We start from the raw sequence: 16,892 nt of genomic DNA on the forward strand, positions 1-16,892 counted from the left end.
ACAAAGACTGGAATTATTCAATCTTCTTTTTAATCCAGTTATCCACCTAAAAGATAGATTAGTCCACATCCTTATCATTCATATTTCTTAAATCATTTGGACCAGTTTCAAATTCATATTGGAACAATTATGCAACATTGCCAAATCTGAGACACAAGAGATTGCAGATGTTGGAATCTTTCTGTTGGAGGAACGCAGAGGGTCAGGCAGCATCTGGGGAGGGAATGGACAAGTCATGTTATGGCTCGGAAACCTTCACCAGACCGATGAAAAGTCTGACCCCAAACATTGTTTTCCATTCATTCCCAGTTGCCACTGGACCCGCTGTTCCTCCAGTATTTTGTGTATCGATCAGCAAATTCAATTTGTTTTTATCATGAAAGCTGGAGTAACTCAGCGGGACAGGCAGGAGAGAAGGAATGGGTGACGTTTCGGGTTGAGACCTTTCTTCAGACTGGAGAATCATGTTATCACGTTAGATCAGTGCAGACAAGATGTCGTGTAATGATCATTGCTTGCTACGGATATCAAAAATAAGAGTTAGATCAGGAACAAGCCACGTGGACTTCAGGCCCACTCTACCATTCAATAAAATTGAATTGAATTGAATACTTTATTGTCACATATGACAAGTCACAGTGAAATTCTTTGCTTGCATACCCAAGGTATGAAAATAGTCTTCCATAAAGGGGCTTACAAAGTAACAATGTACCCCCTTTGTTCTCCACCCCTCCCCCTCCCACACAGCGATCCCCCCACACCGGGTCCTCCATTTTTATAATATTCACACTGAAGCATCACCGAAACATCACCCATTCCTTCTATCCAGATGCTGCCTGTCCCGTTCTGTGTCTATCGCCTAGTCCTCCATCGTCCCATTGATCCTGCGACTCAAGCACATCGATTATCGATTCCAGCCTTGAATACACTCAATGGCCAAGCATCAATAACTCTTCCAAGGAACAGTGAATTCAAAAAGTTTGCAATAGTCTCCACACTGAAATGTCTCCTCATTTCAGTCTTAAATTATCATGAGACCACAGCCCTAACTATAACTTTCAGCGAGAGCAAAAAACCTCTCGCAATCTGCGCTGTCAGTTCCGCTTGGAATCTGAAATGGTTCATTGACAGGATATAAGTTCTAGACTCTAGCAAGTTTAAGCTAATTTTACACACACTCTCCTTAATCCAAGTCATCAGTCTAGTTGATGCATATTGCAGTACCCAAATGCCAAGTATGTCCTCCTTTAAGTATGGAGACTAAACTGTATGTTGTACTCTTTAGATATCTCACAAAGTCCAATGCGACTTATATTTCAACTCCAACTCTTGCAATTAAGGACAACAATCAAGGATCAGAGGACATAGGTTCAAGGTGAAAGGGAAAAGATTTAATAGGAATCTGAGGGGCAACCTTTTTCACACAAAGGGTGGTGGGTGTATGGAACAAGCTGCCAGTGGAGAAAGTTGAGGCTGTTTCAGAAACAGTTAGACAGATACATGGATAGGACAGATTGGACTTGTGTAGCTGGGACATGTTGGCTGGTGTGGGCAAGTTGGGCCGAAGGGCCTGTTTCCACATTGTATCACTCTATGACTCTATACCATTTGCCTTCCTAACTGCTTGTTGTATCTACCCGTTTACTTTGAACCCCATGAACCAGCACAGCAAGAGTGTCATCGTATATGTACTTCACTGCACGTGCATATGACACGAAACTTGACGACTGTTTGTACACCTACATTTACTCATCTTTTCATTGTTTAAAAATGTTTTGATTTTTTATTTCTCCAAATCACAGCTTCCCACATTATACTTCACCTGCATCCTTCCCTGTAACATTGGATAGGTACATGGATAGGAACGGTTTAGAGCGATATGGTCCAAATGGGGCAAGCTTAGATGCGGTATCTTGGTTGGCATGGACGTTGGGCTTAAGGGCCTGTTTCCGTGCTGTATGACTCTATGACTAGGAATAGTACACTGACCTGAAAATAACCCATATATTCCAATCATGTTTTAGGCTGAAGCTGCAGTAAATACTAGCAAGATAGAACCCAGAATGATTTGCAAAGTGTTCCGTAACTGTGTATTTAATGATGGATCACCATTTTGGAATGGCCAGTCCACAGTTCTGATGTGGTAAAATTGAATCAAGGGTGATTTTTCACATCAAAAGTGCTATTCAGCAGGTTACTCGTTAAAATAAACTCTAATGTACAAATAATGTAATTCTGAGATAACTCAGCCTGATAGCTATGAATGGAATCAACTGTGATAGAACTGACAAAAAGGTACGTCAAAAAAAGTAATAATGAAAGCTGATTAAGCATTGTGATAGCAATGATTTAACCCCAACTGGTTCAGCAATTTCCACAATCAACACTTCCTAGAATGGTTATAGAATCAGCAACAACCATACTCAGCAGCTCACCACAAAGGAATACATAATCCGATATATAATCGCTGCTGCTAAATGGAACTGAAATGACAGACATATATGCATGTATACTCCACTAAAGATTTTAGATTTGAAAATATTGGTGATGTTAAATAACAACGCACTTCTCTCACATTTATATGAAACGCAAAGAAAAAATGTGTTTTCTTAGCCTATATTCCCCACTTCCAACTACCTAACATAGTGCAACCTTCTGTGGAAATGACTGAGATGACTGTGTTTTCCTGAACACAATGAATTCACAGTGTGTGCACTAGATTACCGTCAAAATTAAAAACACTAATGCCGTGAAGTATTCAGACATCAGAGAACAATGTGAGAAGGTACCAAGCCATTGAGGGGGGGATCTTATAGAAACTTACAAAATTCTTAAGGGGTTGGACAGGCTAGATGCAGGAAGATTGTTCCCGATGTTGGGGAAGTCCAGAACAAGGGGTCACAGTTTAAGGATAAAGGGGAAATCTTTTAGGACTGAGATGAGAAAAACATTTTTTTACACAGAGAGTGGTGAATCTATGAAATTCTCTGCCACAGAATGTAGTTGAGGCCAGTTCATTGGCTATATTTAAGAGGGTGTTAGATGTGGCCCTTGTGGCTAAAGGGATCAGGGGGTATGGAGAGAAAGCAGGTACAGGATACTGAGTTGGATGATCAGCCATGATCATATTGAATGGCGGTGCAGGCTCGAAGGACCGAATGGCCTACTCCTGCACCTATTTTCTATGTTTCTATTCAGCCACGAGAGGCTGGAGAGCACAATTCCTGACATTTATTTGGGATTCATACCCATAAGGGATGTCTGGTAAAGAAAAGATCAGGATTTGCCTCAGTGCCACAGTTCCGTTTCAATGCTGTATTAACATTGATGGACAAAAAAGATGCTTGCTGAACTTATCAAAACATGTCCATGCAAACGCACACATGAATAGCAGAGGATGAACTTTACTCTCTGTCTGCTCTAAATTTTGTGAATGATCAAAAACGATCTGATCAAAGTGTAAACAGAATTCCACACTGATCATTAACGGTATAGTTGCCAAATAGACAAAGTTAGGCAAAAACTCTTTGTTGGAAATGTAAGGGAAAGTAATATACAAACAAGGACAAATCCAACACCATAACGTAATTAGCTACTATAAGGAAATTACAGATTTGACTATAATAGAGCTAAAATAAACATTAAGAGACTGTTTGAAAAGCTGCACCAAATCGTATTCTCCGGTGAACCATGGCTAAAACAGTTCAGCATCAAGAGAAAAGCAAAGTGTCAATTGTCTTGAAAAAAAGGTAGGTGATACCATGATTTAAGTTAAAATTAAATAATTTACAGATTACATATATCCATCTGCGCCTTTGAAAACTCTAATAATTTGCCTTTCACCTCAATTAATTTTAAGTGCTTTACACCTGCTACTGAATATTTTCTTGCATGAAGAAAACAATTGCACACTTATTACTTGCACTAAGTATGCAGCCATGTATACTGCTCATCAAGCATACAAGAATGCTAAATTATAAAGCTCAGATGCACATATTTTTTGAAATTCAATTACCTGCTTGAATTTGATCAAATAAAATACTTTGAGGCCATTGTTTCAAGTTAATCTTTTAATACGGGTTAATCATACAGTTGTCAAAATTTGTATTAATATAATGTAAAATTAAGTTTCACTATAATTAGAAATCATTTTATTCATTATTTCATCCTTGCTTTAAGCAAAAACTATAGTCATGTCCATTTATACTGATCCCAGCATACTACCATAATTTGTTAATTATCCTGAACAACAATACAAATATATATTTATAGCACATGTATAATTCCAAATATTTGCTTATTATTGTTACCTACTCAGGAAAGAACCTGTTGGGGCCAAACAAAAATAAAATCAGTAACACGTACCTTTAACTGTGCAAGTTTCATTTGGAGGCACCGCCAGAACTCGATCTCCAGTTTGAACATATCCTGCTTCAATTTTGCCTGTAACATTGAATCCTGATCCTTGATCTGCAAAATTAGAGTTATTGTGGTATAAATAACCATAATCAGTAAGAATTGAAAGTAACCTTCTCTATGCTATAAGATCTGTTTTTTTCCCTTCAAATTCTCCATCCTTGTCTTTTTATTGAGTTTAGTTTAGAGATACAGTGCAGAAGCAAGCCCTTTGGCCCACCAAATCCATTCCAACCAATAATTACTCCATACACTAGTTATATCCTATGCTCTAGGGACAATTTACAGAAGCCAATTAACCTACAAACCTGCACGTCTTTGGAATGTGGGAGGAAACCGGAGCACCCAGAGAAAACCCACACCATCATAGGGAGAACGTGCAAACTCCGTACAGACAGCACCTGTAGTCACTATCGAACCCAGGTCTCTAGTGTTGTAAGGCAGCAACTCTACCACTGCGCCACTGTGCCGCCCTACAAGTATTGCACAAGCCGTTATATGGATTTTGTCTTCTTTACCAAAAATAGTTCCTCTGACCAAGCAAAGCTTATTGGCATATGCACAAGGTGCCATACAGTGACAATGAAAATCTAGCTTACAGCAGCATTGCAACTACATGGACAGACAATACACAAAAACATACATTACACACACATCGCACACAATTTTGACAAGATAATTAAAAGAAAAAGACTGTGCAAAAAAAACAAGAAATTAGATCAAGATTTAACTGACAAGTGCGGTGTTGTCATTTGAAAAGTTAAACCAGGGTAGGACTTGCACAGTAAATAGTAGGGCACTGGAGAGTGTTTTAGAACAGATACCTGGGGTGCAGGTATATAGATCCCTGAAAGGTAGTCAGGGTGGTGAAACAGGTGTTTGGTACACATACTTTCATCTCTCAGGGAAAGAGTAAGAGAGTTGGGACATCATGTTACAACAGTACAAGACCAGATACAGGAATGATGTTATTAAGCTGGAAAGAGGTCTTGAATCATGTTGAGTTTGTTGCCATATGCACAAGTACAGTGAGATGCAGGCAACTCATACAAAATATTATTTTCAGCATCCAAGTTAAACTAATATCCTCTGCCTGCAGTGATCCAGAGCCTCCCATGTCCTTGCAGTCATTTACCTATCTAAAAGCCTCTTAAATGCCACTATTGTGTCTGCTTCCACTATTATTCTTGACAGTAATTTCCAGGAACCTACCACTCTCTATGTAAAAAAACTTGCCATGTATTTTTCAAAACGCTCCCCATATGACCCTTAAAGCAATCCCACAACTATTTGACATTTTTACCTTGGGATAATAGTTCTGTCTACCGTATCTATGCCTTTTATAATTGTATATACTTCTATCAGGTTTCCCCTCAACCTTTGATGCCCCAGAGAAAATAATCCAAGCTTATCCAACCTCCTCTTAAAGCTGATAGCCTCTTAACTAGGCAGCATTCCAGTTACTAACATTTTAACTGCCCTTCCAATCCTCATACTGACCATTCTGTCCTTAGCCTGATCCATTACGAGTTAAATCACGCACAAACTGGAAGAACAACCACATCCCTACAATCGGGATGAAAATAATATTCCCAGTTTTTGAGTAATACTCTCTCTCTTTACCCTGCCACCCTCCTACTCGGTGTGCATACATTTCTCCCGCTATCCTTGTACCTTGTTTCTTTTCAGGTATGCACTAATCTTGGTGTCCCATATTTCCCTTTTATCCCTCTTTTCCCCCTCCCTTCATCCCCTTCCACACATAAGAGTGCATTCAGAAAGTATTCAGACCCCTTCACTTTTTCCACATTTTGTTACGTTACAGCCTTATTCTAAAATGGATTAAATTCATTTTTATTACAGGTGCACAACCTTTTATCCGAAATTCCGGAAACCGAAAAGCTCCGAAAATCGGACATTTTCGGTCCTGGAAAAAAGGGAGGGTATATTGCCCGGGACAGTAGGAATCCCTAGACCTAGTACAGTGAGCGTCCACCAAGGGTCGCCCGGAGAGGTTCCGCGGTCACCTCTCCGGGTGACCCTCGGTGGACGCTCACTGAACTAGGTCTAGGTATTCACAAAAATGCTGGAGAAACTCCGCGGGTGCAGCAGCATCTATGGAGCGAAAGAAATAGGTAACGCTTCGGGCCGAAACCCTTCCTCAGACTGCCCTATCAGTCCCCCCTATCAGTCTGAGGAAGGGTTTCGGCAAAGGGAGGGGAGAGAAGGGAAAAGAGAGAGGAAGGATCTGCCGGACATGCTGTGTGTTTGTGTGTTTGTTTGGCGGAGTCTGAGGGGAGAAGGAGTGAAGGGAGAGAAGAAGGGAAGGGAGGGAAGGGAAGGAAGGGAGGGAGAGGTTCAGCGGCGGGAACGGATGCTTGGGTCTGGGCGTGAGCTGAGTCCGAGGTTTGTAAACGTTGCTGCAACCCTCGGCCCTCCGTGTATTGTTCACCGCGTCTTCCTGGAGAGAGGGGGGAGGGCGTGAGCCGGGGCTGTGTGCGTGAAGCACGGCGACTAGAGGGACGGGAGAGCTGCCCCGGGAGCGTGAGGGCACCTCCCCCTTCTCCATTCCCCCTCACACCCCCCTCCCCATCTACCCCTTTCTTCCCCCTCTACCTCTCTACTCTCTCTCGGCCCGCAGCAATCTGCCGGACATGCTGTGTGTGTGTGTGTGTTTGTTTGGTGGAGTCTGAGGGGAGAAACGCCGGCACTAAGAGCGAGCGGACAGAATGGACAAAAGCAATGATCATAGGTCGGAATAGGTGACCAAAGATCTTTGTAGGTGACATTTCGGGTCGAGACCCCTCTTCTGACTGACTCAGGGGAAAGAGGAGCAAGAGCTATGGACGGTACTAAGGACAAGTGAATGGAAGATATGCCGATATCTCCCGTTTCCCTTTCCCTTGACTATCAGTCTGAAGAAGGGTCTCGACCCGAAATGTCTACCAACGCCGCTCTATGTACGTTGCTTTCGTCCGTCTGTCCACGCTTTTGCTCGCTCTTGGTGCCGGCGCTTCTCCCCTCATGGCAGCTATTGAAAAAGTCGACCCGAAATATCACCTATTTCCTCCTATTATCACGTATTCCTCATCAGAGATGCAGCCTGATCCGCTGATTTACTCCAGCCTTTTGTGTCTGTCTTCGGTTTAATCAGCATCTGCAGTATGTGCCGTTTAAAAAGTACAAGGCATGTGCCGTTTAAAAAGGAAGTGCTAAAAAACATTTAACAACACCTAAACTGTTCCCCCGCAACGCTGCGAGAGGCATAACTGAAGTCGGGTCGGGGTTACTGAAATGACGGAGGTTACGCTCCGGTGCGGACTACGCGTCAGTTCATTGTATTTCGCAGGAGTGGACCATCTTGCGCTATAAGATCTTTGCTCCAATTGATTTGATTACTCAAGCGCGGGGCCCCCTTAGGCGCGGGGCCCAATTGGGAGAAATAGGTCCTATCGGCTAAAGGCCGGCCCTGACCGGGTAACTGCCGGGATCGAGGCGCAAACTCGCGACCTTGCGGCCACGAGCCGAGCACTCTACCACTGAGCCACATGTTAAAATCTACGCTAAAAACCTTCCGTTCGGAAAACCGAAAAATCCCGAAATGCGAGAAGTGTCTGGTCCCAAGGCTTTCGGATAAAAGGTTGTGCACCTGTATCATCAATCTACACACAATACCCCATAATTAAAAAAAGCAAAAATAGGTATTTAGAAATGTTTGCTACCTAATTTGTATCTATCCCTCCGGCATTACATGTAATTCTTTCACTTCTTTTCTTATGTGACATGCCTTTGTCTCCTTTTCACCTCTTGCCTTTCTCATTTACTCCACCCATCTGCCAATCACCACCCACCCCCCTAATGTGTATCCACCTATCACTTGCCAGGATAGGCATAAATATGTTGGAGTAATTAAGCAGGTCAGGCAGCATCTCTGGGGAAAAGGAATAGGTGATGTTTTGGGTTTGATCTTTTTTTCAGACTGAGTGTCACTTGCCAGGCTTTTCCACGTCCCTCACCTCTCTTATCCAACTCTTCTCCCACTACTCCATTTGTCTGAAGAAGGGTCTCAACCCTAACTTTTGTCTGTCCATTTCCTCTACAGATGCTGCCTAACATGCTGAGGTCATCCAGCATTTTGTCTTTTGCTCAGTATTCTGGTAAACCTCTTCTGCACTCTCCCTAAAACCTCCACATTCTTCCAATAATGGGGTCACCGGAACTGTATACTTTTTTTCTCACAGTGTATACTATTTTCTCACAGTGTATTCTGTGCTTATCATCGTAATATCAGCAAATCTGGCCGCTCAGTCTATTCATCAAGGCATTGATATATATCCTGAACAGATAAGACTCGGGCATTCATCACTATGGATCTCACCAGTTAGTTTTGTCCATCTGAAAATGCATCATTTATCATGACTCTCAAGGTGAATATAACCATGAACTCTTAACTTGCATAATCAGCCTTTTACATGAAACCTTAACAAATGTTTTTGCATATCCAAATTCACCACAGCTACTAGTTCTCATTTTTCCATCCCAGTCATTGCATTCTCATAGATCAGAAAGTTGACAAACATTAACTCTGCTCAATTGTGTTATGGTTTTCCAAATATCCCATAATTATTTCCTGAATGATGCACTCCAGCATTTTACAAATGACAGATGCTTGATTAACTAGCCTAGAATTTCCTGCTTTGTTTCCTGCCTTTGTTAAACAGCTGTAGGTTTCAAATACACTGAAGCCTTTTCAGAATCTAGGGAATTTAGGAAGATCAAAAGACAAGGTATCCACAACTTCTGCAATTATTTCTTTGGACCCGTGTTTGCATGTTATTAGGGACTGGTAGGAATTTAGCCCCTTTAGTTTGTCCCCACTATTAATTAGACTGGTTAAAGTGTGCTCTTTCATTGAAGTAAAATACACAATATTTGTTTAAAGTTCTGCCATTTCCAGATTTCTCTAGTTTCGTGCTTGGAGATGAGTATTTATCTAAGCCATTTTCTTCCTTTTTATATACATGTAGAAATTCTTATCCCCTTTTTTTTATATTTCCTGCTCATTTGCTCTCTAAATCTGGTCTTCCTTTATTTTTTAATCTTCCTCATCTGGTTTCTAAAGTTCTCCCATTCTTCAATCTGATCACTAACATTTTGAAAGTATTTCATTCTTGGATGACAACTGAAATACAGATGAAAATATAAATATATTAAACATAGAACATAAAACAGTACAGCTCTGTAACAGGCCCTTTGTCCACAATGTCTATGCTGAACATGGTGCTAAATTAAACTCATATCCTCTGAATGCACATAATCCATATCCTTCCATTCATTCTCTGCATATCCACGCGCCTATGTAAAAAGCCTGCCCTACACAACTCCTTTAAACTTTGCCCTTCTTACCTCAAAGCTATGCCCTCTACTCTTTGATATTTTCTTTAAAGCTATGCACTCTAATCTTTGACACGAAGGCAGTATATGACAAGAATGAGGTTGCAAATACCATCTGGAACCAGGCTGATTACAAAATAATAAAAAGAGAAGTGAGAACACAGGAAAAGATTAGCTGATAACATGAATGGTAATTAATGTGTTCTGTAGATATATACATTTATGGTTTTGATTATGGGTATATGGAACAAGCTGGCAGAGGAGATAGTTGAGGCAGGTTCTATAACAACATTTAAAAAAAAATTTGGATAGGAAAAGTTTAGAGGGATATGGGCCAAACGCGGGCAGGTGGGACTCTTACAGATGGTGCATCTTGGTCGGCATGAACAAGTTGGGCTGAAGGGCTTGTTTCCATGCTGTATAACTCTACACAAAGTGAAACATTAAGCAATAGACAATAGGTGCAGGAGTAGGCCACTCGAGCCAGCATCGCCATTCAATTCTGAGTGATCTCCTGGACAAGTGTCGATCGCCTGGATTGGGGTCGGAGAGGAATTTCCCGGATTTTTTTCCCGAATTGGACCTGGGTTTTTATCCGGTTTTTTGCCTCCCCCAGGAGATCACGCGGTTCTTGGGGTGGAGAGGGGTGATAGCGGTATAAAGGGGAGGGTAGTGTCTTGTGTTCTGTGTCTTGTGTCTACTGTTTGTGGGTAAGTGTGTCTGTTTAGTGTTCAGCCATGAGTGAATGGCGGTGCGGGCTCGACGGACCTGGTGGTCTACTCTCGCACCTACTTTCTATGATTTCTATGATTCTATGGCTGATCATCCCCAATCAGTACCCCATTCCTGCCTTTTCCCCATATCCCCTGACTCAGTTTTCATTGAGAGCCCTATCTAGCTCTCTCTTGAAAGTATCCAGAGAACCGACCTCCACCGCCATCTGAGGCACAGAATTCCACACACTCACAACTCTCTGTGAGAAAAAGTGTTTCCTCGTCTCCATTCTAAATGGCTTATCCCTTATTCTTAAACTGTGGCCCCTGGTTCTGAACTCTCCAAACATCTGGAACATGTTTCCTGCCTCTAGTGTGTCCAAACCCTTAATAATCTTATATGTTTCAATAACATCCCCTCTCATTATTCTATCGGACTAATCAACGACAAAACTAGAACTACTACATAATGCTGAGGGCAGCGACCTAAATGAGCACTTTGTAAGGTGCAGTGCATCAAAAATACCAGTGAAGGAAAGGAATGGTTGAGACACTAAGTACATTAATAATTTTTTTTAAGCTATTTAATTTTTATGTAGGTAAGTTGCCTTTACCAGACATGGGGCATCCTAGTATTTGAAGAGAACCTGTGATGAAACCGCAAGAGCACAGACCATAATCTTCCGATGCTCTTTGGATATGAGAGGTGCATTTGAGTACAGGAGCATAGTGAAAGTTACTCCCTTGTCGAAAAAGAGAGTAAGAAAACGCCCTGCGACTACATGCTGGTCAGTTCAATCGTCATACTGGGATAGCTTTTATAAACATTGATCTGGGACGGGAATAAAAATTATTGGCAGAAAATTGATAAATTAAAGAAAGACAACATAATTTTGTACGGGCAAATCACATTTAACTGATGATACAACATATTACTGAGATAACAGACAGAATTGATGAAGTAATGCAGTTCATGTGCGGCTCATGCATGGGCTTCCAAAAGGCTTTACACAAGGTGCCACATACTGGCTTATCAGTAAGGATGAAACACATGTTGCAGGAAAAATGCTCCCAATGTTGGGCGATCCAGAACCAGGGGCCACAGTCTTAGAATAAAGGGGAGGTCATTTAAGACTGAGGTGAGAAAAAACATTTTCACCCAGAGAGTTGTGAATTTATGGAATTCCCTGCCACAGAGGGCAGTGGAGGCCAAATCACTGGATGGATTTAAGAGAGAGTTAGATAGAGCACTAGGGGCTAGTGGAGTCAAGGGATATGGGGAGAAGGCAGGCACTGGTTATTGATACGGGATGATCAGCCATGATCACAATGAATGGCGGTGCTGGCTCGAAGGGCCGAATGGCCTCCTCCTGCACCTATTTTCTATGTTTCTATGTAAAAAAAGACATTAATAGCAAGGATCCAAATTTGACTTTTACAGATGTAAGTAGGCTGCAGTGCATGATTGGTTTTGGACTGCAGTAAAGTGAATCGAGGCGATAAAATAGTTGATGTTGGGCCTTTGCTTTTTGTACTGTAAGCCCCTCGACTTCTAATGCAAGCTACAATTTGAAAATTTGCACACAGCATAAGACTGGCAGTATTGTGTGAACTGCACAAAAATATCAATAGGCTGGTGGAAGGGTAGTTCATGGTCAGATAGTCGGCGACTAAACCGTCTCCCACCTGGTTTGCCAGGTGAGGAGGGAGCTGTGGATCCCCAGCAGGACGAAAAACAAGATCTGTCAAAGGGCGGATGAGCTTCTAGCGAGCCAACGGCCATCCACACTTCAGTAGAAGTTGCGATCACTGTCGTACATAGCATTGTAAGGAATGATGATAAAGCACACACACCAAAATCCTATACTTCCAATGGCGGGAGACCGCGGGAACTGGAAGACAGAGATTTGTGGTGCGTCCATCACCGTTCCCATTGGAAACTAGCACCACTGCGTCGCTGATGTTTTCAACGATGATGAATGAATGAATGAATGGTGGAATGGTTAGATGCATGACAGATGAAAAATAATGTGGAGAAATGGGAAGTGATTTATTTCAGTAAGGAGAATGAGGAGAGTCCATACAATGAAAAAGGATACTCATCTTGACAAAAGTTGAGGAGCAGTGTGACCTCTGGGGATGGGAGCACAAATCACTTAAAGAAGCAGGGCAATTTAAGAATTTTACGTTTTATCAACAGAAGCGACAAATAAAAAATGGGGAGGTCATATTAAAATACCAGTCTGATCACAATTGAAGCAGTGTGTTCAATTCTGATTGCCACTATGTAGGAAGGATATGAAAGCATTAGAAAGGATCCAAAAAAAAAATTACAATCTTTGTTCCAGGGGTGGGGGGACTACAATTATGAGGATAAAGATTTAAAGAGATAGAGACTTTTTAAAAGCTTTTCACTGTACCTCGGTACCCATGATAATAAACTAAACTAACAGATCTGAAGAAGGGTCTTGGCCTGAAACGTCACCCATTCCTTCTCTCCAGGGATGCTGCTTGTCCCGCTGAGTTACTCCAGCATTTTGTGTCTACCTAAGAGATTTGATAGGTATATATAAAATTAGAGGATTGAAAATTCGGGGCTTCAACGATGTGGACAGTGGGAGGAGGTTCCCTTTGCTGGAGGGTCAAGAACTAAACATAGAAACATAGAAAATAGGTGCAGGAGTAGGCCATTCGGCCCTTCGAGCCTGCACCGCCATTCAATATGATCATGGCTGATCATCCAACTCAGTATCCTGTACCTGCCTTCTCTCCATACCCCCTGATCCCTTTAGCCACAAGGGCCACATCTAACTCCCTCTTAAACATAGCCAATGAACTGGCCTCAACTACCTTCTGTGGCAGAGAATTCCACAGATTCACCACTCTCTGTGTGAAAAATGTTTTCCTCATCTCGGTCCTAAAAGATTTCCCCCTTATCCTTAAACTGTGACCCCTTGTTCTAGACGTCCCCAACATCGGGAACAATCTTCCTGCATCTAGCCTGTCCAACCCCTTAAGAATTTTGTAAGTTTCTATAAGATCCCCCCTCAATCATCTAAATTCTAGCGAGTACAAACCGAGTCTATCCAGTCTTTCTTCATATGAAAGTCCTGACATCCCAGGAATCAGTCTGGTGAACCTTCTCTGTACTCCCTCTATGGCAAGAATGTCTTTCCTCAGATTAAGAGACCAAAACTGTACGCAATACTCCAGGTGTGGTCTCACCAAGACCCTGCACAACTGCAGTAGAACCTCCCTGCTCCTATACTCAAATCCTTTTGCTATGAATGCTAACATACCATTCGCCTTCTTCACTGCCTGCTGCACCTGCATGCCTACTTTTAATGACTGGTGTACCATGACACCCAGGTCTCGTTGCATCTCCCCCTTTCCTAATCGGCCACCATTCAGATAATAGTCTACTTTCCTGTTTTTGCCACCAAAGTGGATAACCTCACATTTATCCACATTATACTGCATCTGCCATGCATTTGCCCACTCACCCAGCCTATCCAAGTCACCTTGCAGCCTCCTAGCATCCTCCACACAGCTACCACTGCCCCCCAGCTTCGTGTCATCCGCAAACTTGGAGATGTTGCATTCAATTCCCTCGTCCAAATCATTAATATATGGACGAGGGAATTGAATGCTAATGTAAAGATCACAGGTGTTCAATAAAGAGAATTTGGAGTGACACGAGGAACACCTTTTACATAGCATTCGACTGAATCTGCAAAGTACTACATTCAATTATGTAACCTATCATTGGATTTTATATCATCTTAATTTTCATTGTCAGACACAGAAGGCCATTTATGAATAATTCATTAAAAAAATTATTTATTTTTCCATGAAATACATTTTTTTTGAGAATTATTAAAATATCTTCTTGTATCTGTAATCTTGTTTGAATCTATTTCTCTGTGCCACTTTAGTCAACTGTGTCTAAATACCTTCACAACTGCCTTTGCTAAAATTTAAGATACAATTTTCAGACCTAGGCTTCTCACTATAAATATGGAATGATCACTCTGCCCTTATTAATCAAACTAGCTAATAACAAAGAAACATGCAAATTTAAATCTTTTGACCTTGCATCATCAAATAAAGTGGTACTAGATCGAAAGATAACCAGGTAGAACAATCTATTATTTTTTTAAATACATACCTTTAAAAACATCCGACACACACAATCTAAATGGTTTTTCTACTGGTCTTTGAGGTGACTTAAAACAATCTAAAAGAAAAAAATATAGTGAATTAAATGTAGTAATGAAATTATTCCACTAAAATGATCATGATTATCAAAGTAATTTTATTATAGTTAAACGAGGATGTAGGAATAAATGCAGTCACAGTATCACATAATACTGACCAATCTGTTCCAACAGGCAAGGTCCATTGTACCAGGTTCTGAGCCCAGGGACTTGACTTCTGGTGGTTAGATTCTCGCCAGTCAGTCCAGCTGTGGGGACGTAAGCAACATCAGAATCCTGATAGATACAGAAGTACAGACGTTAATTACTAGAGTTCAACATACCATCCTTCTTTTTCAAAAGACTTATGGAAGAATTAGCACTCAAAAAACATACTATGATTTAATAACAAGTTAAACAAGTTAAAGCAATTGTTTTACTTATAACTATTCTGATGGAATGAGCAAAACTGAAATACCTACAAACATTAACAAAAATATTCATTCCTATTCAGGTATTTTTATAAAACACTAATTCTTTTCTTTCTTTGAGCACCTAAAAGAAAATCATTTTTAATTCTAAAAAAATGCTAATATTCAAACAAGGGGGAGAAATAAATGTCATAATGTTATTCCAAGCAATTTTCTTTATTCCTTCATGGAAGGTGGACATCACTGTAGCTACTGCCCATCCCAAATTGCCTTACTAAACGTATGTGGGTTACTGCAGTCTCTGAGGTATAGGTACGTCCATGGTGCTACAAGATAAGGGGTTCCTAGATTTTGCGTCTACTAGCATGGACAGTGTTCATGCTTGGACCAAGATTAATAATAATAATAATACATTTTATTTATGGGCGCCTTTCAAGAGTCTCAAGGACACCTTACAAAAATTGAGCATGTAGAGGAAAAACATGTAAGGGGAATGAAATAAATAGTAGAGACATGGCTAGTACACAAAGTAAAGACAGAATTCAATACAAAACACAGTATGAGGCAATTAATGCACAGATGAAAAGGGAGGGGGACGTGGGGCTAAGGATAGGCAGAGGTGAAGAGATGGGTCTTGAGGCGGGACTGGAAGATGGTGAGGGACACGGAATTGCGGATCAGTTGGGGGAGGGAGTTCCAGAGCCTGGGAGCTGTCCTGGAGAAGGCTCTGTCCCCAAAACTGCGGAGGTTGGACTTGTGGATGGAGAGGAGACCGGCTGATGTGGATCTGAGGGACCGTGGGGATTTGTAGGGGGAGAGGAGGTCAGTGAGATATGGGGGGGGGGGGGGCAGATGGTGGAGGGCTTTGTAGGTGAGGACCAGGATTTTGTAGGTGATCCGGTGGGAGATGGGAAGCCAGTGAAGTTGTTTGAGGACTGGAGTGATGTGATGCCAGGATTTGGTGTGGGTGATGAGTCGGGCGGCTGCGTTCTGGACCAGTTGGAGTCGGTTGATGTAGGTGGAGCTGATGCCAAGGAGAAGTGAGTTGCAATAGTCCAGTCGGGAGGAGATGAAGGCATGGATGAGTCTTTCAGCAGCGGGCGGTGTGAGAGAGGGTGTGAGTTTGGCGATGTTGCGGAGATGAAAGAAGGAGGTTTTAATGACATGGCGGATGTGAGGCTCAAGGGAGAGGGTGGAATCAAAGATCACGCCAAGGTTGCGGGCCTGGGGAGATGGGGAGACAATGGTGCCCCGTCGATGGTGAGAGTGGGGTTATTGATTTTGCTGAGTGTGGCTTTGGAGCCTATGAGGAGGAATTCTGTCTTATCGCTGTTGAGTTTGAGGAAATTATGTTGCATCCAGGTTTTTATAGCTGACAAACAGGAGTTGATATGGGAGAGGGGGGGGTTGTGGGGGGATTGGTGCCAAGGTAAATCTGGGTGTCATCAGCGTAACAGTGGAAGTCCAGATTGAAGTGGCGGAGTATCTGACCAAGGGGGAGGATGTAGATGATGAAGAGGAGGGGGCCGAGTACGGAGCCTTGGGGAACTCCTTGAGTGACAGCGGCTGTAGCAGAGGTGTGGTTGTGGAGAGAGATGAAGTGGGATCTGTTGGAAAGGTAGGAACGGAGCCAGCTGAGTGCAGAGCCTTCAATGCCGAGGTCTTTGAGTCTGGTGAGCAGGATGTTATGGTTCACTGTATCGAAGGCTGCGCTCAGGTCGAGGAGGATGAGGATGTTGAGG

The 16,892-nt window shown here is 42.1% G+C and overlaps 1 protein-coding gene across 5 annotated transcripts in view; it reads right to left on the minus strand.

Annotated features, from left to right (window-relative positions):
• The window catches only part of hbs1l (HBS1 like translational GTPase), a 151,362-nt gene that overhangs the window by 13,732 nt on the left and 120,738 nt on the right, over positions 1-16,892 (minus strand). For all 5 annotated transcript variants that reach the window (XM_033020936.1, XM_033020934.1, XM_033020935.1 and 2 more), the window contains 3 exons: positions 14,899-15,016; positions 14,692-14,760; positions 4,366-4,470 (listed from right to left, as the gene is read on the minus strand). In XM_033020936.1, the coding sequence (XP_032876827.1) occupies positions 4,366-4,470; positions 14,692-14,760; positions 14,899-15,016 (292 nt within the window). The remainder of the gene's footprint in view (positions 1-4,365; positions 4,471-14,691; positions 14,761-14,898; positions 15,017-16,892) is intronic.

This window comes from Amblyraja radiata, chromosome 5, assembly GCF_010909765.2.
Source record: "Amblyraja radiata isolate CabotCenter1 chromosome 5, sAmbRad1.1.pri, whole genome shotgun sequence".
Lineage (NCBI taxonomy): Eukaryota > Metazoa > Chordata > Chondrichthyes > Rajiformes > Rajidae > Amblyraja > Amblyraja radiata.